General features: G+C 39.6%; 1 protein-coding gene across 1 annotated transcript in view; it reads right to left on the bottom strand.

Annotated features, from left to right (window-relative positions):
- Positions 1 to 1046: 1046 nt before the first annotated feature.
- Positions 1047 to 24607, bottom strand: part of LOC104412454 (cyclin-dependent kinase 6) — a 123948-nt gene continuing 100387 nt past the window's right edge. Inside the window, exons 5-7 of the mRNA XM_010023182.1 lie at positions 7576 to 7626; positions 3565 to 3700; positions 1047 to 1900 (exon numbers count right to left, since the gene is read on the bottom strand). Of these exons, the coding sequence (XP_010021484.1) occupies positions 1754 to 1900; positions 3565 to 3700; positions 7576 to 7626 (334 nt within the window). The 3' untranslated portion in view covers positions 1047 to 1753. The remainder of the gene's footprint in view (positions 1901 to 3564; positions 3701 to 7575; positions 7627 to 24607) is intronic.

Genomic DNA, 24607 nt, shown 5'->3' with positions numbered 1-24607 from the left:
TACAAGTTCTCACGCCACAGCTGGAAAAACTATATTGCTAAACTCACTGCTGAGGACCTGCTTCTGCTAAGCATGCTGTGAATGCTGCTGAGCATGCTGTGAATGAGGATATAATGCTGGCTCACTAGCTAGACAAGATGAAATAGAGATGAGGAAGAGAGAAGCCTAAGGGACTCTGACAGGAGTAAGCAAAGCTAGCTGCCCCACTTAATCATCAGTTATACTGCAATAGTGTATATTTATGGTTTTATGGTAAGGGCTAACTCGTTGGACCAGTATTTTCCCCCAAGTCATATCCAGGTAAATGAACTAAAGTCATGCTAGGGAACAGCTTTTACGGATTTAAAATATTTCTTTTTCCCCAGTACAGTATTAAAAAAATAAAAACTTCTTTTTAAAATACTGAAAATATATTTTAGTTAAGGTAAAAATACTAAATATAAAATTTTACTGTAATATTTAAAATAACTGTGCTATAAAGGCATGTGAATTGCTTAGTTATTTTGACATTCAATAATGGCACATTAACCCTAGTGGAGAAGCATGTGCCAGTATACCCACATGGTGGTTTAGGAGAGAAGCTCATGCATTTCTGCATACAAAACAAATCTGCTTAATAAATGACATCTGAGGGATTTTGAGACAGTAATATTCATGCACTTATGATGCATGGGGGGGTGTTGCAGGTAAGGCAGCGCAGTAGACAGCATACAGTTCTGCACAAATACGTATCTGTGCTTGTTACAGGTACAGGATTCTCTGTGTCTGAATTGGAAATTTTTTTCTATTTTCCTTTTTGGCTGATGATCGGAACAGGTTGAAGGTGAAAATCGGTATTGATTTTCATTGGCTCCGCTCATGTCTTTGAGCTGCATATCAGAAAAACTGGAATGAGATAAAGCAAATGTGCGTGCAGCTGTTTCCCGGGGGGAATGATGGGTTAGATGATGGGCTAGAATGTGCCTGGATTTCAACACAAACTGACCATTTGGAAACCAAAAGAGTCTTTAAGAACAGGACTCTAGAAGATTTTAAAAACACTTGTTTTTTGCAACATGCACACAAACGTAGCTAGATAGTAACTCGTTTGCGTGTGAAAAAAACTTAAAAGTTGATATATTTATTATGATGACCATCATCACTGTTATTTTTATAGCACGATGAAGTGATAAAATAATCCTTCCAAGTTTTCAAGTGGGGAAGCACCTGCGCATACGCTATGAATGAACAGTAGCTGGATGTATTAATGCATGTATCAGTCAACTGCAGGTTGCAGAGATCTGATATTTCAATGCCATTCTTTAAATATCACTGTAAAAGATCACATAATAATAATTAAAAAAGTACCAAATCATGCTTCAGCAGCTAGAGAGAGAGATTGCATCATGTTTTGGCAGTGACTCGCTCATCCTACTCCACACTGGCAGCATTCAATATTAAAAGGATAAAATGGCAGCAAAACTGGTCAGCAGCTTCTCTTTGTCTGGAGTTTTCCCAGGTAGATAAACAAAACAAAAACAAACCAAACATAAAGCTGCAATGGGAGCAGGTCAAAGCACTGGCCCTTGCGTTGCTCTGATGAAAGTAAACTAGATTGATTTTCTTGGATAAGCACATCACAGTCCCCAAATAAACGATAAGTGCACAAAACCTCCCAATAATGATCTTCGCTAGAACAGCTATGTGGTTTGTATGGGACAGTGGCCTTGTCAGCTACGCATCTTGTTCATTTATGGTTCATCTTCAGTCAGCATTATGATGCATTCACCTCACTGGAGTTTTGGCTGGATGACATGTGAGAGTCCAGATTCTCCTTGCATTTCTCCAGATCACGGAAATACGGGTGAGAGAGGGCAACATAGGCAGATATTCTCTTGGCTGGGTTGAATGCTAAGCATTTCTGTAAGTATGAAAAGAGGTTGATTTTAACTAAAATGTACAGTGAACAGTGCTAACATTGCATATGTACATTGATGCATGCCACCTTCAATTTATTATCAGTATGAGACACAACAGGGTCTCACTTCGGGCTGTATGATAGGATGACCATCCACATTAAAACAAGCAGTGGAGGCATAGTATATAAATATGGCATCTCCAAAGCTAACAGCAAATAAGAGGTTAGACAATTCAAGTATTCACAGTTTCTGAAATTCCAGAATTCAGGTTTTTTTGAATTCACATGCACAGGACACATGTCTCACAGACTGCAGGGAGCAACTATTCACAAACAAAATTTGTATCCCCTCAGTGTTCAATGCACTGTTCTTTTGTGGTTATACCGACACAGATGGCATAGTAAGGTTCACTCCTAGGCTCAGTATGTCTATAGGCATTGGGTCTTTGAGTTTGTAGCCTTTGTATGCTAATGTTTTGTGGTTAGTTTCTCCCTCTTCTTCCTATTTGTACTTTGCTTGTCATCTTTCCAAATCCTTACCCCAGCCTTTGTCCAGCCAGCACTGAAATCTCTCCTGTAGCCTTGTGTTATATACCTTGTTCTCCTCTTTTCCTTCATTTACCTCGAAATAGTATTTTCCCCACTATCCTTATCTAACCACTTCCTACTCCTACTTTATTTTCTTGTATCATAATTTCTGTCATTTAACTTCTGAAATTTAATTCAGTGACTTCCAGTCCTACTCTCCCCTTTCATCTGGGGCTGGCTTCTAGTTCTCATGTCTTTGCCTAACCCTTCCCACCTCAGCTTCTACACATAGATACTTGTCTCTTTTTCCAATCATGCCTCACACTCACTGAGCTCTCTGCCATATTTATTCCTTGTTGTTCTGAGAATCTAATTCTTGTCCCATGTCTAAGCTTCACTTTCCAGGCTGCAGGCACAACAGATGTGCTTCTTCTGTCATTTCAAGTGTCCAGATGTAGTCCAGCATATGTTCCCGAGAACAAATTTAGCTAGATTTCAACAAGCATGTCAAAAAGGAAACTGAGGCAAGCCCATTCCCTATATTCCATTCCAAGACTGAACTTCAGGGCTGGGTTTATAAGGTATCTATAAAAATGATGGAAATAATTTAATTGAATTCAGTATTATCAGTTGTACCAGCACAATTTGTTTGCTTCTATTCAAGGCTGCCATTTATAAGAGGCAACACATACCGAATTCCAAATCTCAAGTTTTCAGCATTCAGTAGAAGGCATGCAGATGTAATCTACCTCTACAGCCTACTTTCTGCTTTATACTGGGTCCACTAAACCATGTAAAATGATAGATCACTTTTTGCACTCATGTCAGTCTTACACTATAAAAATGGCTGAATCAGTGGCACAACAGTGGTCAGTAATGAGGATCTAAGCATAAGGTCTAAGACAAGTCAAGCAGGCGCTTCCCTGACACAGGTTTCTCGTCTCTAACTATTCTCATCTCTGGCACCTCTTGAGTGATTTTGTGCTGATGTTTCACAGATTTACATGAATTTGTCTACCTGCTTTTGAGCTTTTCTTTAGTAACTTAATTAAATGAAAACATAAATGTTTCTTGGCACGTTACATGTGCAGTGGGAACTACCAGTCATGTGGCTTGCAGAACAACAGATAGAAACTCACAAGAAGCAAGTCTTTGCCCAGTTCATCAATATCTGGTACAAATTTTTCAATAGGTTGTGCAGGTCTGGAAGTGAAAGCATTTCTTGGAAGGGCAACATCATTAGGCCAGTCTTCTTCTTCTGGGAGTCCAATTACACTGTGAGAGGAAAATCATAATGTTAGGTCTGAACATTTTATACCCTCTCCCCTTGATACTGATTATACTGAGTGGCAGTTTACTTTATAAGTCTTCTTCTTTAAATGAGATTAATTGTACAAGTAGTGCACTGATCACTGTGCACAGAGGCTGATCAAGTTCTCAGTGTGCTTGGTAGAAATCATCCTGTGGCAAGCACAGTTTTCTGGCCTAGATCTCAATTTTCTGTGTCTTTTTGTTGAAAAAGGGCTGAGTGCTTTGGAAGAAGGTTGCTCAGCTCTTGACTGGATGGTGCAACATATGTCGCTCCAGGATGATTAAAAGCAGTAAGTTTCAAAGGGGAACTGCATGCAAGGATCACAAGAATAGAGACTGAGAGAAGAGTGTGGGTCAAGATGAGGGTAAGGCAATAAAAGGGATGTTTCATAATGCTTCAAAGCTATGAGCAGTAATTGTTGCCCACATTTAAACAATTTATTTGCTTCACAATACAGGTTTTAAAGTCTCAATTCAGAAGGGGCATAGGACTTGAGTGTCTTTATGTTTTGTTTTGGTTTGGTTTTTTTTTTACTTTGAGCTGTATTTTAGTTTCTCTTTAATAGAATATTTTAATTTAGTTTTATAATTTATTTCTTTATTATTTAAATTCTAAAAGCTATTTATACTTATTAAATAATCATGCTGAGGTTTAAAAAACAAATGAATAAAATAATAGGTAAACCTCCAATGGTGGATCATGTCTCACACATTTTGTGGTTTAGTCTGATGCTAATGTGTTGAAACGCCAGTTTCTGAAGGGAACTCTGGACAAGAGCATGCATCACTTGTCAGGCTTCAGGGAAAATCGATTTTTACAGTCTGTAAACTCGAGATTTTTAATGGAAATGATGACAGAGTAAGACAAGAAGGAACACAGAAACCTTCATCACTGAATACTTGGGTCTGCGCTAAATCGAATGCCGCTAGGGAGCAGCACTGACCTTCTTCTAACAGTGGTTGGTAGTACGACTGGGCTGTTTACATCAACATTTTGACGTAAAGCGTAGGTTACCTCAGTGAGCTTGTTGGAACGCCACATCTACCTACATGGATTTTAGATCGTAATCTGGCTCACCTAAAATACATCCGAAAACTAGCATGTCCTCAAAACAACACCATGGCCAGAAAGGCAAAGCAATTAAAACGTCAGGACAATGTAAGTTTACGACATCTGAAGATACCACAGCTTTTGGGAAATGGTAAGTTAAATCTGTATGAAAAATTGAGTTCTTCTTTTATCACCAGAGCTATTGGGGGGTACGGGGCAATTCCCTTGGCCACGGTGGTTAAAGCCATGTGATTATCTATTTGAGGGTCTGGACCCGTGTTAAATGTAATACAAACAGCACTGTAGGACGATGCGGGAGTTAAATATTTTAAATAACAACGAAGTTCAACCTGCCATTCAAATGTGTTTGGTTAGTCCCAGTTTTTTTAGCATTTGCATGAGAGAGCATGAACAGGGCAGAATAAGCACAGGCACAGGCAAAGCTAACAAAAAGAAACAAGGAGGCAGCCTGTCAGACGGGTAGGGTGGACAAGACCAAAAGTGGAAAGGAGAGACATTTTTAGTTATACACTCATGTAGTACTCAAAACTCTACCAATGAATGTCAGAATGCCCTCGCTCTGGTCTGGTAGCACTATCATTTCAGTGAGTAGGTTTGGGAGCATCTTGGATGAGTTCCACCTCCTGCCAAAGGTTCAGGCCTGGTCTTGAGAAATGCCAAGTGCTTTCCACTCCCATTGATCACAACAGGAGACAAGTCTGCTCAAACATTTCAGCATTTAGCCTGAAATCTGTGACGGTATCTCACATGCTGATGGTGACCTGGAAAAGCAGGAAAATGTTTTGGGCTGCCTCTAAGGGATTTACCCTCATGGAATGCACAGGTAAAGCAAAGGTAGACCATGGCCCCATTATCTGAAAGAAGGCAACAGTCCAGATTGCACAAAAATCCTGAAACTACTTTCTGTCCAAATTAGTCTGCAGAATGAGTCACTACTGTAGAAAGAAACAACCCTCCTACAAGAAGAGCTATGCCTAACTGTAGGGGGTTCTCCAGCTGTGAAAACACAACGTAAGTACTATTTAACATAAGCCCCTCAGAACCCAAGAAAGAAACTTTTGAACTATTTAAAGTGAACTGCACAAAACAAGGAAAACCAAACTTTCTCTTCAAGTAGATGTGTAATAAGGAATTTCTTCTAGAATTAGCACAGCATTTTCTCTTCTTGATGAATTCTTTTCTGCACAGGTAATCTCAGCCCCTAGGGATGGAAAGATCCCCATCCGAGGCTGCCGCTAGCAGCTATGTATTTAATCCTAGTCCAGTTCATTTTGATTTTTCCCCTTAAAAGTCATAAAAATCCTTAAAAAAAAATCACAGCTATGTATTTTTTAATTATAAATTATGTTGTATGTATCAAAACTGTCTTCATTTAATAAAGAAGAATATTGTAGGACTAAAGCAGTAGCTTTGGCAGAAGAAGAAAAAGTAAACTTTATGGACTGATTTTTCTGGATTGGGCAGGAAGAGCTATTCAGCGCATGACAAATTAACCACGCAAGTGAGTCACATACACTGGTATGGTATGCAGGAAAGGGAAGTCAACTGTGCGAAATCAAGACCTGCAATTTGGGAACCTCATATTAAATAATGAAAATGCTTAGAAACAGATCTGTTATGATTTGAGAACTGGAAAAATGGTTAAACGGAGGAATTCAGTATTTTTTCTGTTTAAGCATTCTCCTTAGAAATTTTACCATCTTCTTTCTGGAACAGCTTCCAAGAGAATAATATTTCATCATTCTCTCTCTGCTACCTATTTCTTATTTCATCTGGATCCCTGCAGCCCATCCATACGAAAGAGAAGACAGAGATACAGAAGCACATGGGCATTTGTCCTCTGGAGTGCGACCAGCCCTATGTGGCTTTGATTTCTTAAGTACATGTTACATACATAAGATGTAAAATTTACATGGTTCTTCTAAATTCAGAAATGTTCCTTGCTCTGAAGAGCTTTTAGAACAAAAAGTGATATAATCCTACTTAATTATCTGTAATATCAAGAACTTAATTTTTTGGTTTTTTTAACTAAGAACTTATTTTGGAGGAGAATTATTCTCCCTCAGAGAGTTTAGAGCATCTCCACCTCCCAAACTTTTGATATCTCTGACGAAGAAAAGCACAAACTCCTAGAACTGTACAGTAGTTTTAAAATAAAGCCAGTCAGTTCATCTCTGACAAAGCACATGTTAAAATGCTGATATTCCTTCTGTTCTCACAGTTAACTTCTTGACCAAAATATGGACTGTTAACAGGCTACACACTATATTTTAAAAGCTAACATATGTTCTGATGTACAGGAGTCCTTCCTTCAAAGAAGCTGTTGGTAATAATCTTAGAGATTTCAGTTTAATAACAATTTTTAAGTATGCTACTGTTGATTTCTGAAATACACAAAGAAACTAGTGAAAAATAAAACCTCTGCATTTGTTTACGTGAAGACAATCTCCTGGATTTAGCTGTTTAGGTATATGCATGAATAGTATATGCACAATATGTTTACGAGATTTAAAAAGCCCAAAACAGAAGTCTCTTGTAACTTCCTGATAATGGCTGTTAGTTCTGCAAAATTATATTCCATGTTGCTTCCTCCTCCCACTATGACACAGAATACACGGAAATATCATGTTGCATACGGTAGCAATAGGAAATATGTTTTAGGAATACTTTGTTCTAGTCACATTATTGCATGAAAACATGGCAAAGAAACCTCACAGTGTTTCAATGTTAAACAGATACTGACATAATTAAATCAGTTATTACTTACTCGAAGATTTTTCCTAGCTGATCAACATCTGAATTTCCACGGAAGAGTGGTCTGAAAGAATAAAGAAATACATTTAAGATGTGAGTTGCTTTAATTAACATGAATTTGTTTTTGTCATTGACACCTGCCAACATAGGGTAAAATGTGTTATTTTTTTTTAAGACCTCACTTCTTCTGCCTCCATGTTTTATCCAGTCTGTGAGAGCATGTTCCAAGTTTCTACTAAAACCAACAAAAAAAAGGACAGATGACACATATTTTTAAATATACTACTTTTGAAAATTTGTGTCCTTTAACATGAAGTTACTTTCAACTAATACTATCTTATGAATTACACCATTAACAGAATAGTTCTCACTATAAAGAACATACTCAAATAGCTGTTTAGAGAGACAAAAACGGAGTGAATGTCATGCAATTCATTAAAATATAATCAAACTAGAGATGAACTATTATGGATATAAATACAAAATTAAATTTCTTGTATTCTGTATATCGGAAATGTGCTCCTAGGTTTAAGGGTCAAATAAATGACAATGGATTTATGAAGGTCTGTAAAGAATGAGGTGTGAGACGGTACAGAATTTACCTTGAAGGAGAGGAATACTTCTGCTGCATAAATAAAGATATGTGCAGGAAAGAAACAAATTAATAGGCTGAATGACCGAAGGCTTTCAGAAAAAACAGTGACTAAAAGTACTTTCAAGAGAGCGGTACACACTTCTTTTCAAAGTGCAACTTAAAATATTTTCACTCATCATTTACAAAATACTGTCACCCCATACTGCCTATGTAAAATATGAAATTCAGATTTGTATGGCTGTATGGCCACCCTTGTGTTGAATTCAGTAAGGTGTGATCAACAGTGCAATTTTATGTTTAAACTCCCAAGACATTCCAACAGATTACCAATGGATGATTAAGGATCCAGTCAAGAATGAGGGCATCTGTGAAGATTAGGCCTGAGGTGTTGCTTACCATTTTGGTTCAACAAATGGGAGATTGCTCCAGGAAACACAATTCAGACACTGCAAACTGGATACTAACTTGGCTCGACTAATAGCCAGGCTGCCCCTCTCTTCTGGAGCACCTCTGAGAGTACAGGCCATGCTGTAAACTTACAGTTTCCAAACCCATTCAACTGAGATCTGGTGACTTAACATACAATGCGTATTCCCATGTTTTTACTGCCAGCCTTTGGTTATGGGGAAACACCGGTTCTCCTGCCTTTCTCTCCCTACTCATTTTCTTCTGTCTGATACAGATCCTTAACAGCAGTGATAGCTAAAGACATCATTTCACTGTTGCTCTTCAAAGGACAAGACCTCTCCCATCTACACTGGGAGAACAAGGAGGACTCAGCTATAATCCTTCCCCTCTCATTGCCCATATGCAGGAGCAGGCGTAAAATTTGGGAATCCTTTTGAGTTATTTCTGAAAAATGGTGCTTTATATCTTGACACTCTCACACAGACAAGAGGTCCAATGTCACTGCCTATCTTGCGGGTCCACACCAAATACAGTAAGTAAACCCAGAGCACTGTGACATTTCTCAGTTAGACATAATAATCTGCAGAAATCTGTGCCACCAAGAAAAACCTGGTCTAGTGGAAGGTGTCCCTGCCCATGGCAGGGGGATTGGAACTAGATGACCTTTAAGGTCCCTTCTAACCCAAACCATTCTATTATTCTATGATTCTAAAAAGAAGAGCAGAGCAATAACTAGAAGACATGCTGACCATCTTTGAAGGACTGAACATGTATTTTGTCTCCTTCATGTTTACTGCCATTCAGGGTCACGTCAGATTGACTTAAACTGCAAACTGCTTTGTGTGGGGACATGGAGAGAACAATTTCATCAAGTCCAATTTGAAACCATATGACATCAGATTGAAACAGATGGGGTAAAATGCGGTAGCCTCTTACTTGTCCATAAAGGGCTTTATTTTGACTCTGAATAAATAATAAATAATGGTATGTGCTGCTTCCCAGATATACAGGATATTTACTGACTGCAGCCTCTTTGATAAGACCATTTCAACTCATACTTGGAGGTCTCTTTCTTGGAGGTATTTCTTTTAAGCTTTAAGGTATTCAGCAATTCTGGCTTCTACAAAAACCCAAAGCTTAACTTCACTCAGACAGGAGCATCTACTGCTGCTGTAAGTTTTGAGCCCAATTTTCAAAATGGTCATCAGCTACAATCCTAATATTGTTTGTGGCAGCAGACACCCTCCATATTTGCCACAGACAGACAATATGACAACCTCAGACATTTTTTTTGTTTGAATGACTGCTTAAAATTATTAATATGCAGTTACTCTACATATTTAATTTTGGCTTCAGCATTAGAGTATTTAGGCCCTTTAAACTAACAAAATCTACACAATCAAATAATCCTATCCATGGAAATGGAAAGCTGATTTAATATTTTAAAATGTATGCTGAACCTTGAGTTAATGTGAAACCTTGGCAAAGTCAGCCTTGTTTGCAAATCACCTTAGGCAGTGTCATGCCAAAACAAGTATAATTCTTGGGATTTTTAAGGGAGGTTTTTCCCATCATTGCTGCTGTCTCAGATTCACTGGGGGCTGAAGCAAGAGTTTAAATTCTTTTGAATATATAATTATACAACACAAGGTGACCTTCCAACATACTTTGATATTTCATCATAATGAAGTGTTATTAATTCATCTTTCAACCTCCTATCCATCCCACCATCATGACTACAACAGATTGCTAACTCCAGGTTAGGCACCACTAATGTAATGAAATTTGCCTCATGAATTTTGGCTGGAGGTTCAATTGGAATATTGGATGGGTGATTGGGGAAGTAGATTCACTTAATCAGCAGCTGTATGAAGATCTCGTCTCACATTTTGGCACTAGATACTCTTTAGCAATGACTTGCCAGCACTGCAAGTCCAGTGCACATAAAAACTTCCACCTCAAGCTGATTGATTTTTAAGTCTATTGTTAAAGGTGCACATCAGCTCTCTCAGTACCACTGAACTGGGACCATACCCAGCAGTCACAGAAATGTAGAATTTCACTCTTGTTCTTGGTATCTTTCACTTGACTCCCTCACCCACGCACTCCCCAAGGTTTATTTATGCAAACTCAATCCAGAAGTCCTTGCTTGGGGTATGTTCTCTCTGTGATGATAATCTGTGTAATACTGGTTGAACTCTGAGAGCTGATTTTGTAGAATTCCTTCTTTTTCCCTTGGTTAAGGCATGGGGCTGGGTTTGTCTCCTGTGGCAGAAGATGTGAGTGTGTCCTCTGACTTCAAAGAACTTCTAAAATCTGTGTGTATGAATGTCTCAGGTAAGAGGGATATTCCAGTAGAGGAAAGGGCTATGCATAGGGCTACACTTGCCTTTCGTGTGGTTCCTTTATCCTCTCAACCTTCCCTGACTTTACTTGCTACAGAAACCATGCTCTGAGGGTGCCTACACTATTGCTGTTACAAAATACAACACTTGAGCAGGGAAGAAGATGGGATGAAAAAACTTACAGTGTACCCAAGACATTTAATTTCCCTATTTGCTCAAGAAGTCTCAGTTCTATGATTCTACGATTCTATGCTGTTGTGTCTCCATAACTTCCTATTTTTGTTGGTTGTTGCTTCTTTGATTTTTTAGGGAGAGGGGAGGAGGGAAATCAGGTTACAGGTCGGTGCCCAGTGACAGGACATGAGGCAACGGGCACCAACAGAAGCACAGGAGGTTCCCTCTGAACTTAAGAAAACACTTCTTTTACTGTGAGGGTGACCGAGCACCAGCACAGGTTGCCCGGGGAGGTTGTGGAGCCTCCCACGTTGGAGATAATCAAAAGCCATCTGGACATGGTCCTGGGCAACCAGTTCTAGATGGGCCTTCTTGAGCAGTTGGGGTTGGACTGGATGATCCCCAGACGTCCTCTCCAACCTCAACTATTCTGTGATTCTGTCATAATACAGAAATAAAAATACAGTTCATGACATAAGGTGGCAATGTACAACATCACAACTCCTGAAAAAGTTACCATCTACTTATAGTTTAGAAGGACTTGCACCACTCATCTTCTGGCTGAAAAGCTCTCATGCCTTTATGTAGCTGAACAAATAAAATTTCACCATTTACCAACTTGAGGCTCTTTTCTCTTGTCCAAAGGAATATACTCAGCTCATGTTGTTGTTCAGTGCTGAGTCTCGCCTTCGCTGAATATTCTGTCTATCTGAACCGGATATAGGTGTCTGAAAGGTTGAGTGCTTTATTTTAGTACTTTTTTATAGACACTGTGTTTCACGTCTGTGCTACTCAGTAATAACTGAGGTATAAACACTTCCTAAGCAAGCCTCCATGAAAAAATTTTCTCTCGTGCAACTCCATGGACATGCCAAAGCAATGCTAAAAGTATTGTACACAATGACAATGCTATGACACCCAAGAGATAGATAAATGAGGTTTAACTGTAAACTGGTCGCATTACTTTTAGGCTTTACTTTCAGCCTTTAGTCTACAAAGCACAGAGGTCCTGTAACTTTTCATAAGAAAAGTTAGAATTTTCATAAAGATTGGAATTAAAGATACTAGTAAGCACTGCTCTGGTCTATACTGCAGTGCAGGGAAAAAATAGTCTAATAAACCCATGTGCACTGAGACACAGGAAAAGATGTCTGCAGGTTTCTTTACAATGACATTCTGAACCAATTAGTGACACTTTAATCGAAAAGGTAGCTTTCAATTTCTGACATTGAGTTATTAAACTACAGGTAACACGGATACATGGAAGAAAGGTCACGTGAAGAAAAACAGTATTGAAGAGGTAAAGGAAAAACATCTAGAAATTCACTTTCTAATCAAAACATATTACAGACCTGCCATGACAAGTCTAGAGTTGCCAATCCAAGTGTCTCCAAGGCTACACAAGCCTTGTTTCCTTCCAGATATGTAAAAAGTAGCTACCAAAATAACTATCTAGGTTATGCTAGTCCATTTGCTCAGTGGGGTGACAACAGCAGTTGGGAATCCCATCCCCTTCCTTGTTATCACAGAAAAAAAAGTAATGATAATCTCTTGATTACTAACTTGAATACATACAATATTCTCAGTGAAAAGTCTGCACTGGCAATCCACACGTACTCAGTGATGTCATTCAAGGACTCCCTACAATGGAAAGAGCATCATGGGTGGCAAAAGTACAACCTGCTTTTTGTGCAAGTAGGGCTTGGACAGTCTGGTTGAAGAGATGGCAAGGAGAAGTGATGGGAAGGAAACCAGTGATTTTGGAACAGATAGCTGCTGCTTTGAAGACATTAGACAAGATGAGGGAGGTGTTGAAAGACAGTCCATGACAATTTGACTTAGTGGAGCAAAAAATGTAAAGGGAAAGAATTATAGCAGCAGTTCATGGAAGCAGTATGAGGAATTTTAGAAGCTGATAAGGTTGTATTAGTTAAGTCTAAGAGTTTGTATGTCTATGTGTGTAACAGCAACAAGGGGATGGTGAAGAAACTAAAAAAGCTAAAGCCAAGAATCATTTGCCAAGGAATCCTGCATCATGCCATGGGAAACCTGCCAACCTACATAGTCAGAGATAGATTTAAAGGATTTTTTCTTTTTTCTTTTCATATTACAAAATGTGAATAGCTGGCAAATAATTTGTCAGATTATTAGTTACTTGTTATGAAGAAAATATGTTCATTTTTAGAATTAAAAACAATACCTAAAACTAGAATTATGAGATGACTAGAAATAACATGACCCGGACTGTCCTGTGGAAACCTTTATTCAGAGAGATTATTTCTGAGCTGATTCCTCACTCCTGTTCCCACTACTGTTTCTCTTTGACAGATCTCCTGGACAAGTCTGTATTGCAGGTGTGAAAAGAGAAACTAAGGCAAGACAAAAAGAAAAAAACCATATATCACTGTTCAAAGATGAAGATCATTGGCCCTTCTGATATGTAAAATGAATATGGTACAGTATAAAGCTTTACTCTGAAAACAGGCCACAGCTGACAACACTGCACACTGGACAGTTACCCACTTCCAGTCACAAGCGACGTGCCTCAGCTGTTGTGCAATTCAGAGTTCTCATTTCAAATGTAGCATTATTTGTACTTCTCCCTCTCCTTTCCCTTCAATAATATCTTTGTGTGGGTGGGTGCCAGACACAGCATAGGAAGAAGTTACTTCATGTAGAGCTCATGTAGATCACAAATTGCTCAAAACTTTTAAGAAACTTACCTTCTCCTACATATAAGTAGAAAGTTGACATAGATAAACATTACAACTGAGGAAATGCTCTTCAGCTAAAATCTGACAGAAAACAGACCAGCCATCTTGAGTTTCTCATTTTAGTCTTTAATAGTTCTTTTTTTTTTTTTTTTTTTTTTTTTTTACTCAAATCTATCATTATTCAAGTACAATAGTACCACGATCATGAAGAACATCTCTAAGATCATTTGGGCTACGTCAGTATTAAATTATTATTAGAATCAGATCTAATGCATCAAAAGAATTGCAGTAATTATTTTTTCTGGAGTTTCTCATGTCATCCAGCAGACAGAAGCAGATAGTTTCCGAAAAGCTACTGCAAACTTCCAATGCTCCCCATTGCTATTTAAAATGAAGTAAATGATTTCTAAATCTAAAGATAATATTCTGATCCTCAAATGTACGTGCAGTCTAGTTCCTAAGAAATGTATGGGATTTCTGAGCTGTGTATAGATACAAATCAACAAGGGAAAGACCCAGCTGGTACAGAGAGCTTCCAGGACACTGTTCATGTACAAAGCTGCTAGAAATATGGCTGGAAGCTGCAAGCTACTGGTATGCCAGGGGAGGTAAAAGGCAAAATAGAAGGGAATATTAATATTGAAAGAGAAGACACTAAAAAAGATTTGGCAGCATTTTGCCAACCCACTTTGAGGTTAGGATTGATCATTAGATGAATGTTTCCTGGTGTGGGTTTTCATCATGGAAAGTTTGCACTGCTTCACTGCGAATGATTGTATTACATGGAGATGCTGGACTTTCTTAGGGTTTTTAACATATAGGTTGACAGCCTGAGAAAAGCCAGAGTTGTATAGTGGACTAATCACAAGAAACTTGCAGATAGATATGCATGTTCCCCTTGCATGCATAACTGAAAGAGAAACGTTAGTAAAAGGGAAACCAGAGGCACAGTGTACAGCTTTATGACCAATGCAGGGCCAGATACTGTGTAGATTTACTTGTTGATTAAAAATACAACAAAAATTAAACAAAGCAATAAATAAATAAAGCAAGAGAAAGCATAAATGAGAGAAAAGATAAGCATCTTCAAAGATCCCTTAGGAACTGGGCAACGGAAGATCTTTTTTCTGGGTGCTTAACATTTGCTTGACACCTTTCATGTAAAGCATTGTGTTTCAAGGTCCCTCGTGTCCTTGGAGCAGAATGATGGGCCTTGTTGCCCCATCACTGACATAAAAGGGAGCTTTATCACAGACATCAATGACCCCAGGACCAAGGCAAGTGAGATCTGGTTTCACAACCTCTTGCAGCAATAAAAAGGTGCTTCAACAGAAGGATACACGCGCACACACACATATATATATAACACCCCCTGAAAATTAAGGTAAGTGCATATTATCTTTGAGCAGAATATGCTCTAACATGGACAGATCTCAACTGTTCCCAGGAAAAACTGCTTCAGCATTCATTATTTAACACTACATTTTGAAATGGAAGAGCCTTGATGGTTGAACGTCCTTCACTTATTCCCTCAGCACACACGTCACAGTTCTCTTATCTGTGGACATTTGCTTTTCCAGAAGATTTGTAGGTTTATTTCACCAGGGCTTTAAAAGTCGTTATCTGAGCTCAGGGAGCATGATAAAACAGTGGCATCTTGAAAACTGTCATAAAATTTGAAGCAAGTTCTGGAAGTATGTACACAACTGACCTTGGAAGAAGGGAAAGGAAAAAAAATGTATGGTCTCTGCTCAAAAGAGGAAGCAATCCTCTTGTTTGTACTGACAGTTCTACCAGCAACATGATTTAACTGCTTGTGTCTTAAACACCCACCTCATCACCACACACAGTTAAATTACGTCTATCTGGTCAGCAGTTTGAAGTTTAATTATGTAACTAAACTGCAGGCTTCTGCATTTTTATAGCATCCTGAAAGAACTACTGATATGACAAATACAATGTGGTCATGCTCTTCCTGTGATCACTTATTTAGCTTTCTGTATTCTCTCTCGTAAGAGTGTATGGGCAGTCTCTGAGACTTCAGACAAGAGAGGCTTCAGACAATAGATAGCAAACATATAATTCAAAATGTTCTACACCATCTGGAACCTAAAATTCTCAATAGAGAATAAAATCCAAGAATAAGGAATTATTTCCCCCCCCCGGGCAAACATTACAAGCTAAGAGACAGAATTCTTGGGTTTTCTCTCTAACTGGGCTTGAGCTGCTCCTGTGTGGTACTGAGTACATGTTTTGATCTATGATCACTTCTGTGGCCCCTGTATTAGGTGTTAATGGCACCTGTTGCACTAAGCCTCTTTGAATACTCAGATAAACCGGAAACATCAGAACTACCGCCCCCTTTTCCCCCAGCAACTAATATGTCTCATCACCTTCAGCTGTAATAAAACACTCTTGGTCAGAAAAAAATCTCTGCAAGTAGATTACAACCCTTCAGACAAGAAAGGCAGAAAAAACACTTCAGTACCAAACAGTGAACTGTTATGTGAGCCGAGGTGAAATTTCAACTTCAACCTTTTTCTCCAGCTGCTGAGTTTGAGTGTCAAAAGACATGAAAGTGGATTAGAAGGATGGTGTGAAGAAAATAATCTTTAGCAGCTGTGCTGGCTTATGGTGAATTAATAAACACCTGCAGAAAAACTTGAGATAAGCACTTAAGGTAGAAAGTATCTAGAGCCACCATGCAAGGAAAATATCTGGTAGAGTTTTCAAAGGCCAGTTAAACTGTTTGCCCTAAGCAACACTTTGTCCCATGCAATACACTTACTTACTCAGGCTGGAGAAGCTGCAAGATTTACATTCACTGGCCCATGACAGTGCATAGTAATCTGAGTTCACCTACTAAGAGCTCTCTGGTTACTTATCCTGCTCAGCTATTAGTGATTTCACATGAAATCTTTTTTTCCCACTTGCCCACTTGAATCCTGACCATGAGGAAGAGTAAGTTAATTTCTTATACTGAAGATAAAAAAACAAAAAAGAACTTTCAGGTGACAAGCCTGCTCAGATGCCACCCACCCCCATGCAACTGCAGCATTAATACACTTCATGCTGTACATTTGTGTGTTTCAAAGCTTCCCAAATTAATGCTGGGAAAACTTTCATGGTGTTATTTATCTCTGCTTTGCCATTACTGAGCCATAGCCCTGCTTCTGTGCTGCCCATGGGTCAACTATTGGCTTTCAACATTACTTTAATGAGAATAGCACACAACTCTGTCTTCACAAATGGAATGTTTCCTCAGTCTCTGAAGTGCTGAGCACCTGCAGCTCTTTGAGCCACCCCACATCTTGAACTTTCCTCCCATCACCAGGTTGTTAACCACCTTTACGTCAACTACAAGGATTTCCCCAAGAGATGGCTGTCCTTTCTGTAAAAAAAAAGTGACCTACTCAGAATTAAAAAAAAACACAACAGAATCCTTTTCTGGAGCAAGTGAATAACTGAATAAAAGCTTCTTTCCATGGTAAGCAATTTATGCCTTGCTTTTCATACAGTTGTGGCTGTGGTGTTTGCCAAAAATGGAGTTTACAAAAACTCTGGGCCCTCTTTAAACTCCATTCTCACTTTCCAGCAAAGTGCCATCACCATTAAACTCTTAAAAAGATCTAGGAGATGAGCAACACCTATCTCTCCTTTCACAATTACTTTCTGGAAAAGGAAAACTGATTCCAAGGGAGAAGAGAAGCAAGCAAGCCTGTTTCTGTGCCTCAGTGCATAGGACACCCAGCTAGGATGCAGTTCTGATTTTGTACATACACTCTTAATTGCTAATGGTCTGATGAGATCTAGTTGTAACTGAGTATCTTCATTCTTACAGCGGCAGAGTATGATGCATCACTGCCAAACAGGCTTAATTTAACAGCTACAGATAGGAACATTACTGAAAAAATCTCTTGCTATGTATACTTCCTTTAGATGCTGAAAGATTGCACTCCAATTATTTGGATTGAAAAAGCACTTAGAAAATTATTCAATTGTATAGAACAGTGTGTGTCCTGTACTGACATAATAATAAAACCTGTTTCATGGACATAATCTAATAAAAATGATCTGATAACTCACTGTAGTTGGTCAAATTCTGGATGATATAGCTGATTGAGTCATTTACCTTTAGGTAACTGATTCAGACTCAGTCAAAATCAATAGTAACTGAATCTTCATGCCAATTTGCTCCAGCTCAGTAGAAAAAATGAGTGGAAATGAAGTAATCCCTTGGATGAAATTCTTATTTGACAAATGTCTGTATTTCAAAAGCACTTACTACTGACAAACCTGGATATGTTAGGAGAGAAGCTATGAATATACAGAATATTTAAGTAAAAGAAGAAATCCTGCATCAGTCTGCCCCAGAGTTGCTTCTGGACGGCATGCATTCAGTGCATCTATAAAAGGAAAGCAGAGCACATTACACATGAGTTTCTGGAAGAAGTCATATGGTTTGACCATGCACAGCCAGACTGTCACTTCCTCAAAGACTGCAAAATGAAGCACGCCGCCAGCATAAGAGGGCAACCAGGCATGTCACATGCTGACATCAAGAGCTCTCCACTTGTCAGATCCTGGCTCTGTCTCTTGCAGAGTCAGCGTACCGTGGTGGCTGTGTCTCACACGGACTCATGCGGACAGGGCCAGTGTGTCGGCAGGTCAAGCACAGCATGCAAGCGTATGTGATGGCAGTGCCACAGGCGCTGTGCAAACAAAAATTAGAAGCAAGGCAACAACGTGTGTATTCATATCACCAGGCAAGCTGTGGCTTCAGAGGAAGAAGGGACAGGAACTAGTGTGAGCTGTATCCTGCCATGCCTCTTCTCTATTTTTCAGTACACAGCCAACACCAGGACCCCAAGGAATGATGGCAAAGAAAGACGGCTCCAGCCACACGTGGGCACCACATGCACTACTCTGTGGCAGTCAGCACATAAATTCAGGAAAGGCTGTAGCCACCTCCCTTGTTCCCCAAACTAGGACTCTATCTATGTCTTTGACATCTGCAACTACAGCCAAAGCACAGACTCCCAGCCCAGCTGGCATGTTCTCTACAGTGGTCTGAACTCTGTGGTATAGGTAAGCTTTTCCACAAAGGCAGCGGGGAGCTGCCTTTAGGCACTGTGGTTCCCTTGGAGAAATGGTTTTCCAGAAAGCTAAATATCAAATTTTCTCTTGCTTTTCTCTTTGACATTTTGAGCTTTTCTCTCACAGCCGATTATTTACTTGGTACAAAGTAGTACAACGTTTCAGACAGTTGCCATTTTTCTCTGCTGTCTTCAGCTGTTTTTAAACTCCTGCTGTCATCTGTACCTTTAGGTGCACTTTCCACTTCTCTCATGCAGATTTGAGTGTTTTTAAATGTAAAGCACATCTAACAACTTTGGTGAGCATGTACATATGGAGTAGTGCTAGTATGAAGGTGTTGAGAAGAAAAGACACAAATGCGAGACAGATACGTGGAAACGTCACAGCAGCCTTCCAGTATCTGAACGGGGCCTACAAGGAAACAGGGGAAGTTCAGGTTAGATGTAAGGAAGAAGTTCTTTACAGTGAGGGTGGTGAGGCACTGGAACAGGTTTGCCCAAATAAGTGGTAAATGCTCCATCTGGCAGTGTTCAAGGCCAGGCTGGACATGGCCTTGAGCAACCTGGTATAGTGAACGATGTCCCTGTCATGGCATGGTGATTGGAACTAGATGACCTTAACATCCTTTCCAACCCAAACCATTCCACGATTCTCTATACTTCTGAACTATTACACACTGTTTTTAGACTGACCAATGGGAGCTAATTATTACAGGGTTTTTTTCTGGACAGTCATACACATAAATCTCAGTAAAGCTGCCCAGATCAAAATTTCTGACTGGACACTCAACTTGGAAAAACCCCCACACTGGGGAGCTCAGCAACATGAGCTACAGTTAAAATCTAGTCTTTCTCCCCCCTTCTCTGGAGTGCACCAGTGTCCAGGAAAGGATTCCAGGAGTTTAAATACCTTTTTGTAGCCATTTTCTTATGAAAGAGAAAAGTAAATAAAAACAATGTTTAGTTCTATTACAAGTCAAACAAAAGTACACAGAGCTTCCCCCGGCCAAACTCTAGGCAAAAAGCAAAGCCTCCCTCAGCCAAGTTCCTGAAGAGGAAAGCTGTGTGAAGGAGCCAGGAGACCCTTTCAAAAGGAAAGTCTTCAGGCAGTGTGCAGCTGGCTATTCCTCTCCAGGTTGGACAGGAAAGGGCACGGGTAACATTGGTCTGCTTCTCTCCTGTTCTCTGGCTGGTGGAGTGACTGCTAAAAGCCATCTGCAGCTGGGGTTACCATCAAAGCAGCCCTCAGGCAGCTCTAAATATCCCAGAAATGAACTTGTCTTTGAGATTCTCCAGAGGACACAAAGGTGGTGCACCTTCATAACGACTGACCAGCAGCATTTCCATTACAAATGCTGCTATGTAATATCAAGGACTTAGAAATATCTACATCATGACTGACATGTTGTGGTCTTTCTCCTAGCCAGAAGCTGCCTTCCTCTGACCTCTGGCCAGGCTAATTCAGATTGTCACAGTCTGGAATATCACCCCTCTAAGGAATGTATGTTCAGGAGGATTCCAGACTAGTGCAGTGCCACCTGCACATGAAGAAGGTACGGAAAGCTTTCCAGGAGGGGACTCTCTCATGAGCTCCTGCAGGGCTTGAGCTGCCAGCCCAGAGCCACCCAGTCCGGGTCCCTTGGCCAGTGCCTGCCTGACATGACCCCACACCTGAACTTAACAGTCGAATTAAACTTAGTCAGCTAACGCTGTTTCTGCAGGTCTCCTTACCCTGCCTCAGGAGTCCCTTCTGGTTTTTTGTCATGGGTAGTGACAGTTTTTGGTTTCTATGGTTTATCAACGGTTTCCCTTACCAACAGATCTATTCCTCTGACTGAAAGTCTGGCACAGCTGGAAACTAGAGGGAAAACCACAAGTGAATGGCCAGGCGCTCACTTACCACTCATCTCCAACCACAGACCGATACAGTTACTGGATTTGACTAACGGCTATCAATCAGCCCAACTGTAGACACTTAGAAAGATACGAGTTAGAAAAGGCTGAGGGAAAAAGTGAGCTAAAAACCAACAAGGTATTTTACTTTTAATTGGGTAATGCTGTCTTGGAAGCTCACATCTATTTCATACTTGATAATTAGTGGTATTATTCTGACCATTCACCCTTCTCTCCATTAATGTGTGCTCGTCCTCTGCCCAAAGCCAATGGGAGTTCCACCTCGGAGGTCAGAGTAAACAGAAAACAATCTTGCCTACCCAAAAAGTAAAATAACACGAACAAGTGCAGTCGTCTGCCTTCCTTTGTTAGTTAAGTTTGAAGTAAAATGTCATTGTTGTTCCACCAGATCACTAAGGTCACTAAGCTAAATCGTGGCTTGGGTCCACACAACTTAAAAAATGCTTGAAGAAAATCTTTGTAATAGGCTGGACACTTATCTGGGGAGGAACTAAAAATCCTATTTTATTAGGTCTGGTTTGGAAAAACCATCAGCCTCCCACACACTCATATGCACATGAATGGCAGAAGAATAAAGGAGGAAAAGTGCAAAGCACAGAATTTTGAACGCTGACAAGATCTTTCCAAGGAACGAACCTTCTCCCAGTACAGTTGGTCTGGACTGTGGTGAACTTTTATGGCACTTGCAATTTAAATCATTCTTGTAACAAAACAAGATAATTTCCAAAAATGGCAAAAACAAACTCAGGCCAGAACTGTACAGTACTTCAGTTCAAAGGTTGAAAATCAAGTTATGTAGGTTATACAGTTCTAAGCTGCAACATCCACCTTTGCTTGTTAACACAAAGACAAAATAGAAGGGGGGGGGGGGGGGAGAGAAAGTTGTTTTAATTTTCCTGCTACCAAATCTAACTGCAAGCAAGTAGGTAAATGAATGATTACCCTTTCAAGCTCTTGGTCCACTAGATAGGCTGATGTAAGGGTCACTGGAAAACACCAGATAATACGATTGCAAAGTCTGTGTTTAAAATTTCTGCATGATAAAGAGAACAGTTCTCTCTTTAACCACATTTAAGATGTTTGCCAGTTTATATGGAAAACCCAACTAATAAGCAGCATTCATGACTGTATTTACACAGTTGTTCTTTGCCTAGATGTCTCTACTGTCTTGGTTTTATTATACCTTCCCTCCCAATATCCAGTTCTACATCCCTTTTTTCTTTCACATGTTCCTCTTCTGCTCCCTCTATTTCTCTCTTCTTTCCAACATAAAGAAGATTTGAAAATACATTACAGCTCTCTTCTGTCTCAGCTTTTGAAAGGTATTTTGGAAATGTGTTGGAAACAAGAAAACAGAGCACAAAAGTAGAGGTTAAGCTTAGAGATGAAAAAAAGGTAGAAACTTTACTGTTTGGAGAAATACAGGATCTAGTAGGCAAAGCAAAATATTCCTAGTGCTGCATAACTACAGTGCCCACTTAAACCAGTAAGGACTAAATGATCAGATAAGCTGAAGCACAGGAAAAATAACTGGCAAAGAATTAAAACGCCTCTAAAATGAGACAAAGCCATGTCATAGAAGTATGCTTCACAATTCCTTACATGGCAGTAGTCATATTTTAGACTCTTCACTATCTTTAGCGCCTCCTTTCAGACTCTGTTCATGGTACTATACTTGTATGTGCAGAAAGGTAAAGCAAAATTAAAGTCTCCACTACTGACAGTCAGAGTTGTCTTTCTCTTTTGTTCAATATGACCAGAATATTACCTGCAATATCTATACACATAGCAAGAAGTTAAAAACCCAATCTGATGATAGTTCACAACCATGTGCAAAATAATTCTTAATAATTTTAAAAAGACAAGGAATATAATCCTTCCCTACAGAAATCCTGCTGATTTTCCCATTCTTTCCCACCCAATATAAATCATGCTAAGTTTATCCACTGATTTGAGACAGAGTTTTGTTTATGGTGTGTAATATGAAGATGTGGTCCCTCTCTCTTCTGGTCCTGCCAAACTGAAGTACCTTCAGTCACATCTTTGCCTGCACTGATGTACTTGATCTATAGCAAGAGTATGTACTATCCTTAGAAAAACAAGCTCCATATTAAGTTGCCTAGTATTTCGCTGTTAAAGTTCCAGTATATCATAGAATCACTATCACATATGATACTACTCTCAATTACAGGCTTTAAACAAATGTTTCTGTTCCCCCAATGCTTTGGATAATTGAACAGTATTAATGGAAAATGATTTTAAGAGATGACATGCTGTCATTTAATTTGAATTAAAGGTCACTTAGCACATATAAATCCTCCTGTCAGGTATGCATTTGCAAAGTTACAGATTCTTTGTCTGTTCTTCAAGACCATGCAACAGCAAAGCAACTCATCACAAGGAACGACTAACCCAGGATACATCTGGAGTAGAGGACACAGTACTTCAAATTTCCAAGTAGTTCTCTGCAAGTGCAGAATTTCTGTGAACCACCTTCCCCAAAGCCTACTGTCCTCTCTCATTCATTCTCCGGATGAAGAACATGCTTAGGCAGCTGAGAACCTGCGATTCTGCTGTTGAACATACGTTGCCAGATGTATACCTAATTTTTCCAAAGCACAGCCGTAAAAGACTACATCTGTAAGAGGTTAGCACCTACAGGAACTGCTAATTCAGACCACACGATAAAATTGATGCTACTTAGAGCAGATTAATGGATGAACTGGACTGCAGATCTCTTCCAAGACAAAAGCTGCCTGTCCCATTCAAAGCACCGGAGAACCTGCAGGCTCTTTTATGAGCTATCCATTTGTTGCCTACTGCTAAGAAATGGGAGTACCTCCTTCTCTGGATAATGTCATACATACAGTAGCTCACCCACCCATGGCCTGATTTCCTTTGAAGCTACCTTTTTTTTGGTGTGTGATATTTTAGCAGATGGATAACAACAATCATACTAGCAGAATGTATTAAATTCTTGCAAAAAGAGCTTGAACACTCTTTTGCTTGTGCTACACAGTCTCACAAAGAGAGACTGAGTCATTCAACCTTATGCTGAATGACAGTCTCATGGTCCTACAGAGTTACCAGCTGAGGTTTATTTCACAGATAAGACAACCAAAAGCTTGTACAACACGATCACTATAAAGAAGCGCAAGCAATGGGAGCTGGGACAACACTATGCAATACCCTCTCCTCCTTGCCAGTTTGCGAGTGTCTTTTACGGAGATCATTCCAACTAAGTGCTGTACTGTGCACATTAACAGAGATTAGCTCTGCCACTCCTTGCACCACTCTGTTGGACTGAATTGTTTCTAGAGAGGTTACAATCCCCTTTGAAGTCAGGGTTAATTTCAATAGTGATTTCAGTGGAGCCAAGACTTTACCACATGATTAGGCTAAAAAGTATGATTCTTTTCACTCAGTGATAGAAGTTCAAAGTTTCCTACCCAGCTTCAGGTTTTGGAGACAGCTTAAAAACAGGTGTTCTTCTGTTACACTTGGCTATTTTCTTCTGCAACCACTTGACCATATTTATCCCACAAAGCATTAACTGAAACATAAGCTGCAGACCTGACTGTTCTTCCCTCACTCACCCGTAGAGGAAGAATCCAGGGGGGCAGGTGGGTGCCCTGTCCCTGTCCACAGGTTGGATCTATCCTACCACCTGGTTCTGGACTTGACACAGAAAAAGTACATGCAATGCGATCTGGTGGCTGCATTTTAAACACTAGTAATGATTTCTGGCTTATTTGAAGAGGGGAATAAAGATACACTGTATTTTTGTTTGAAAGATTCT

This window comes from Nestor notabilis, unplaced genomic scaffold (genome assembly GCF_000696875.1).
Source record: "Nestor notabilis isolate BGI_N333 unplaced genomic scaffold, ASM69687v1 scaffold11701, whole genome shotgun sequence".
NCBI classification, from domain to species: Eukaryota; Metazoa; Chordata; class Aves; order Psittaciformes; family Psittacidae; genus Nestor; species Nestor notabilis.
This window is presented reverse-complemented; position numbering and strand designations above follow the sequence as displayed.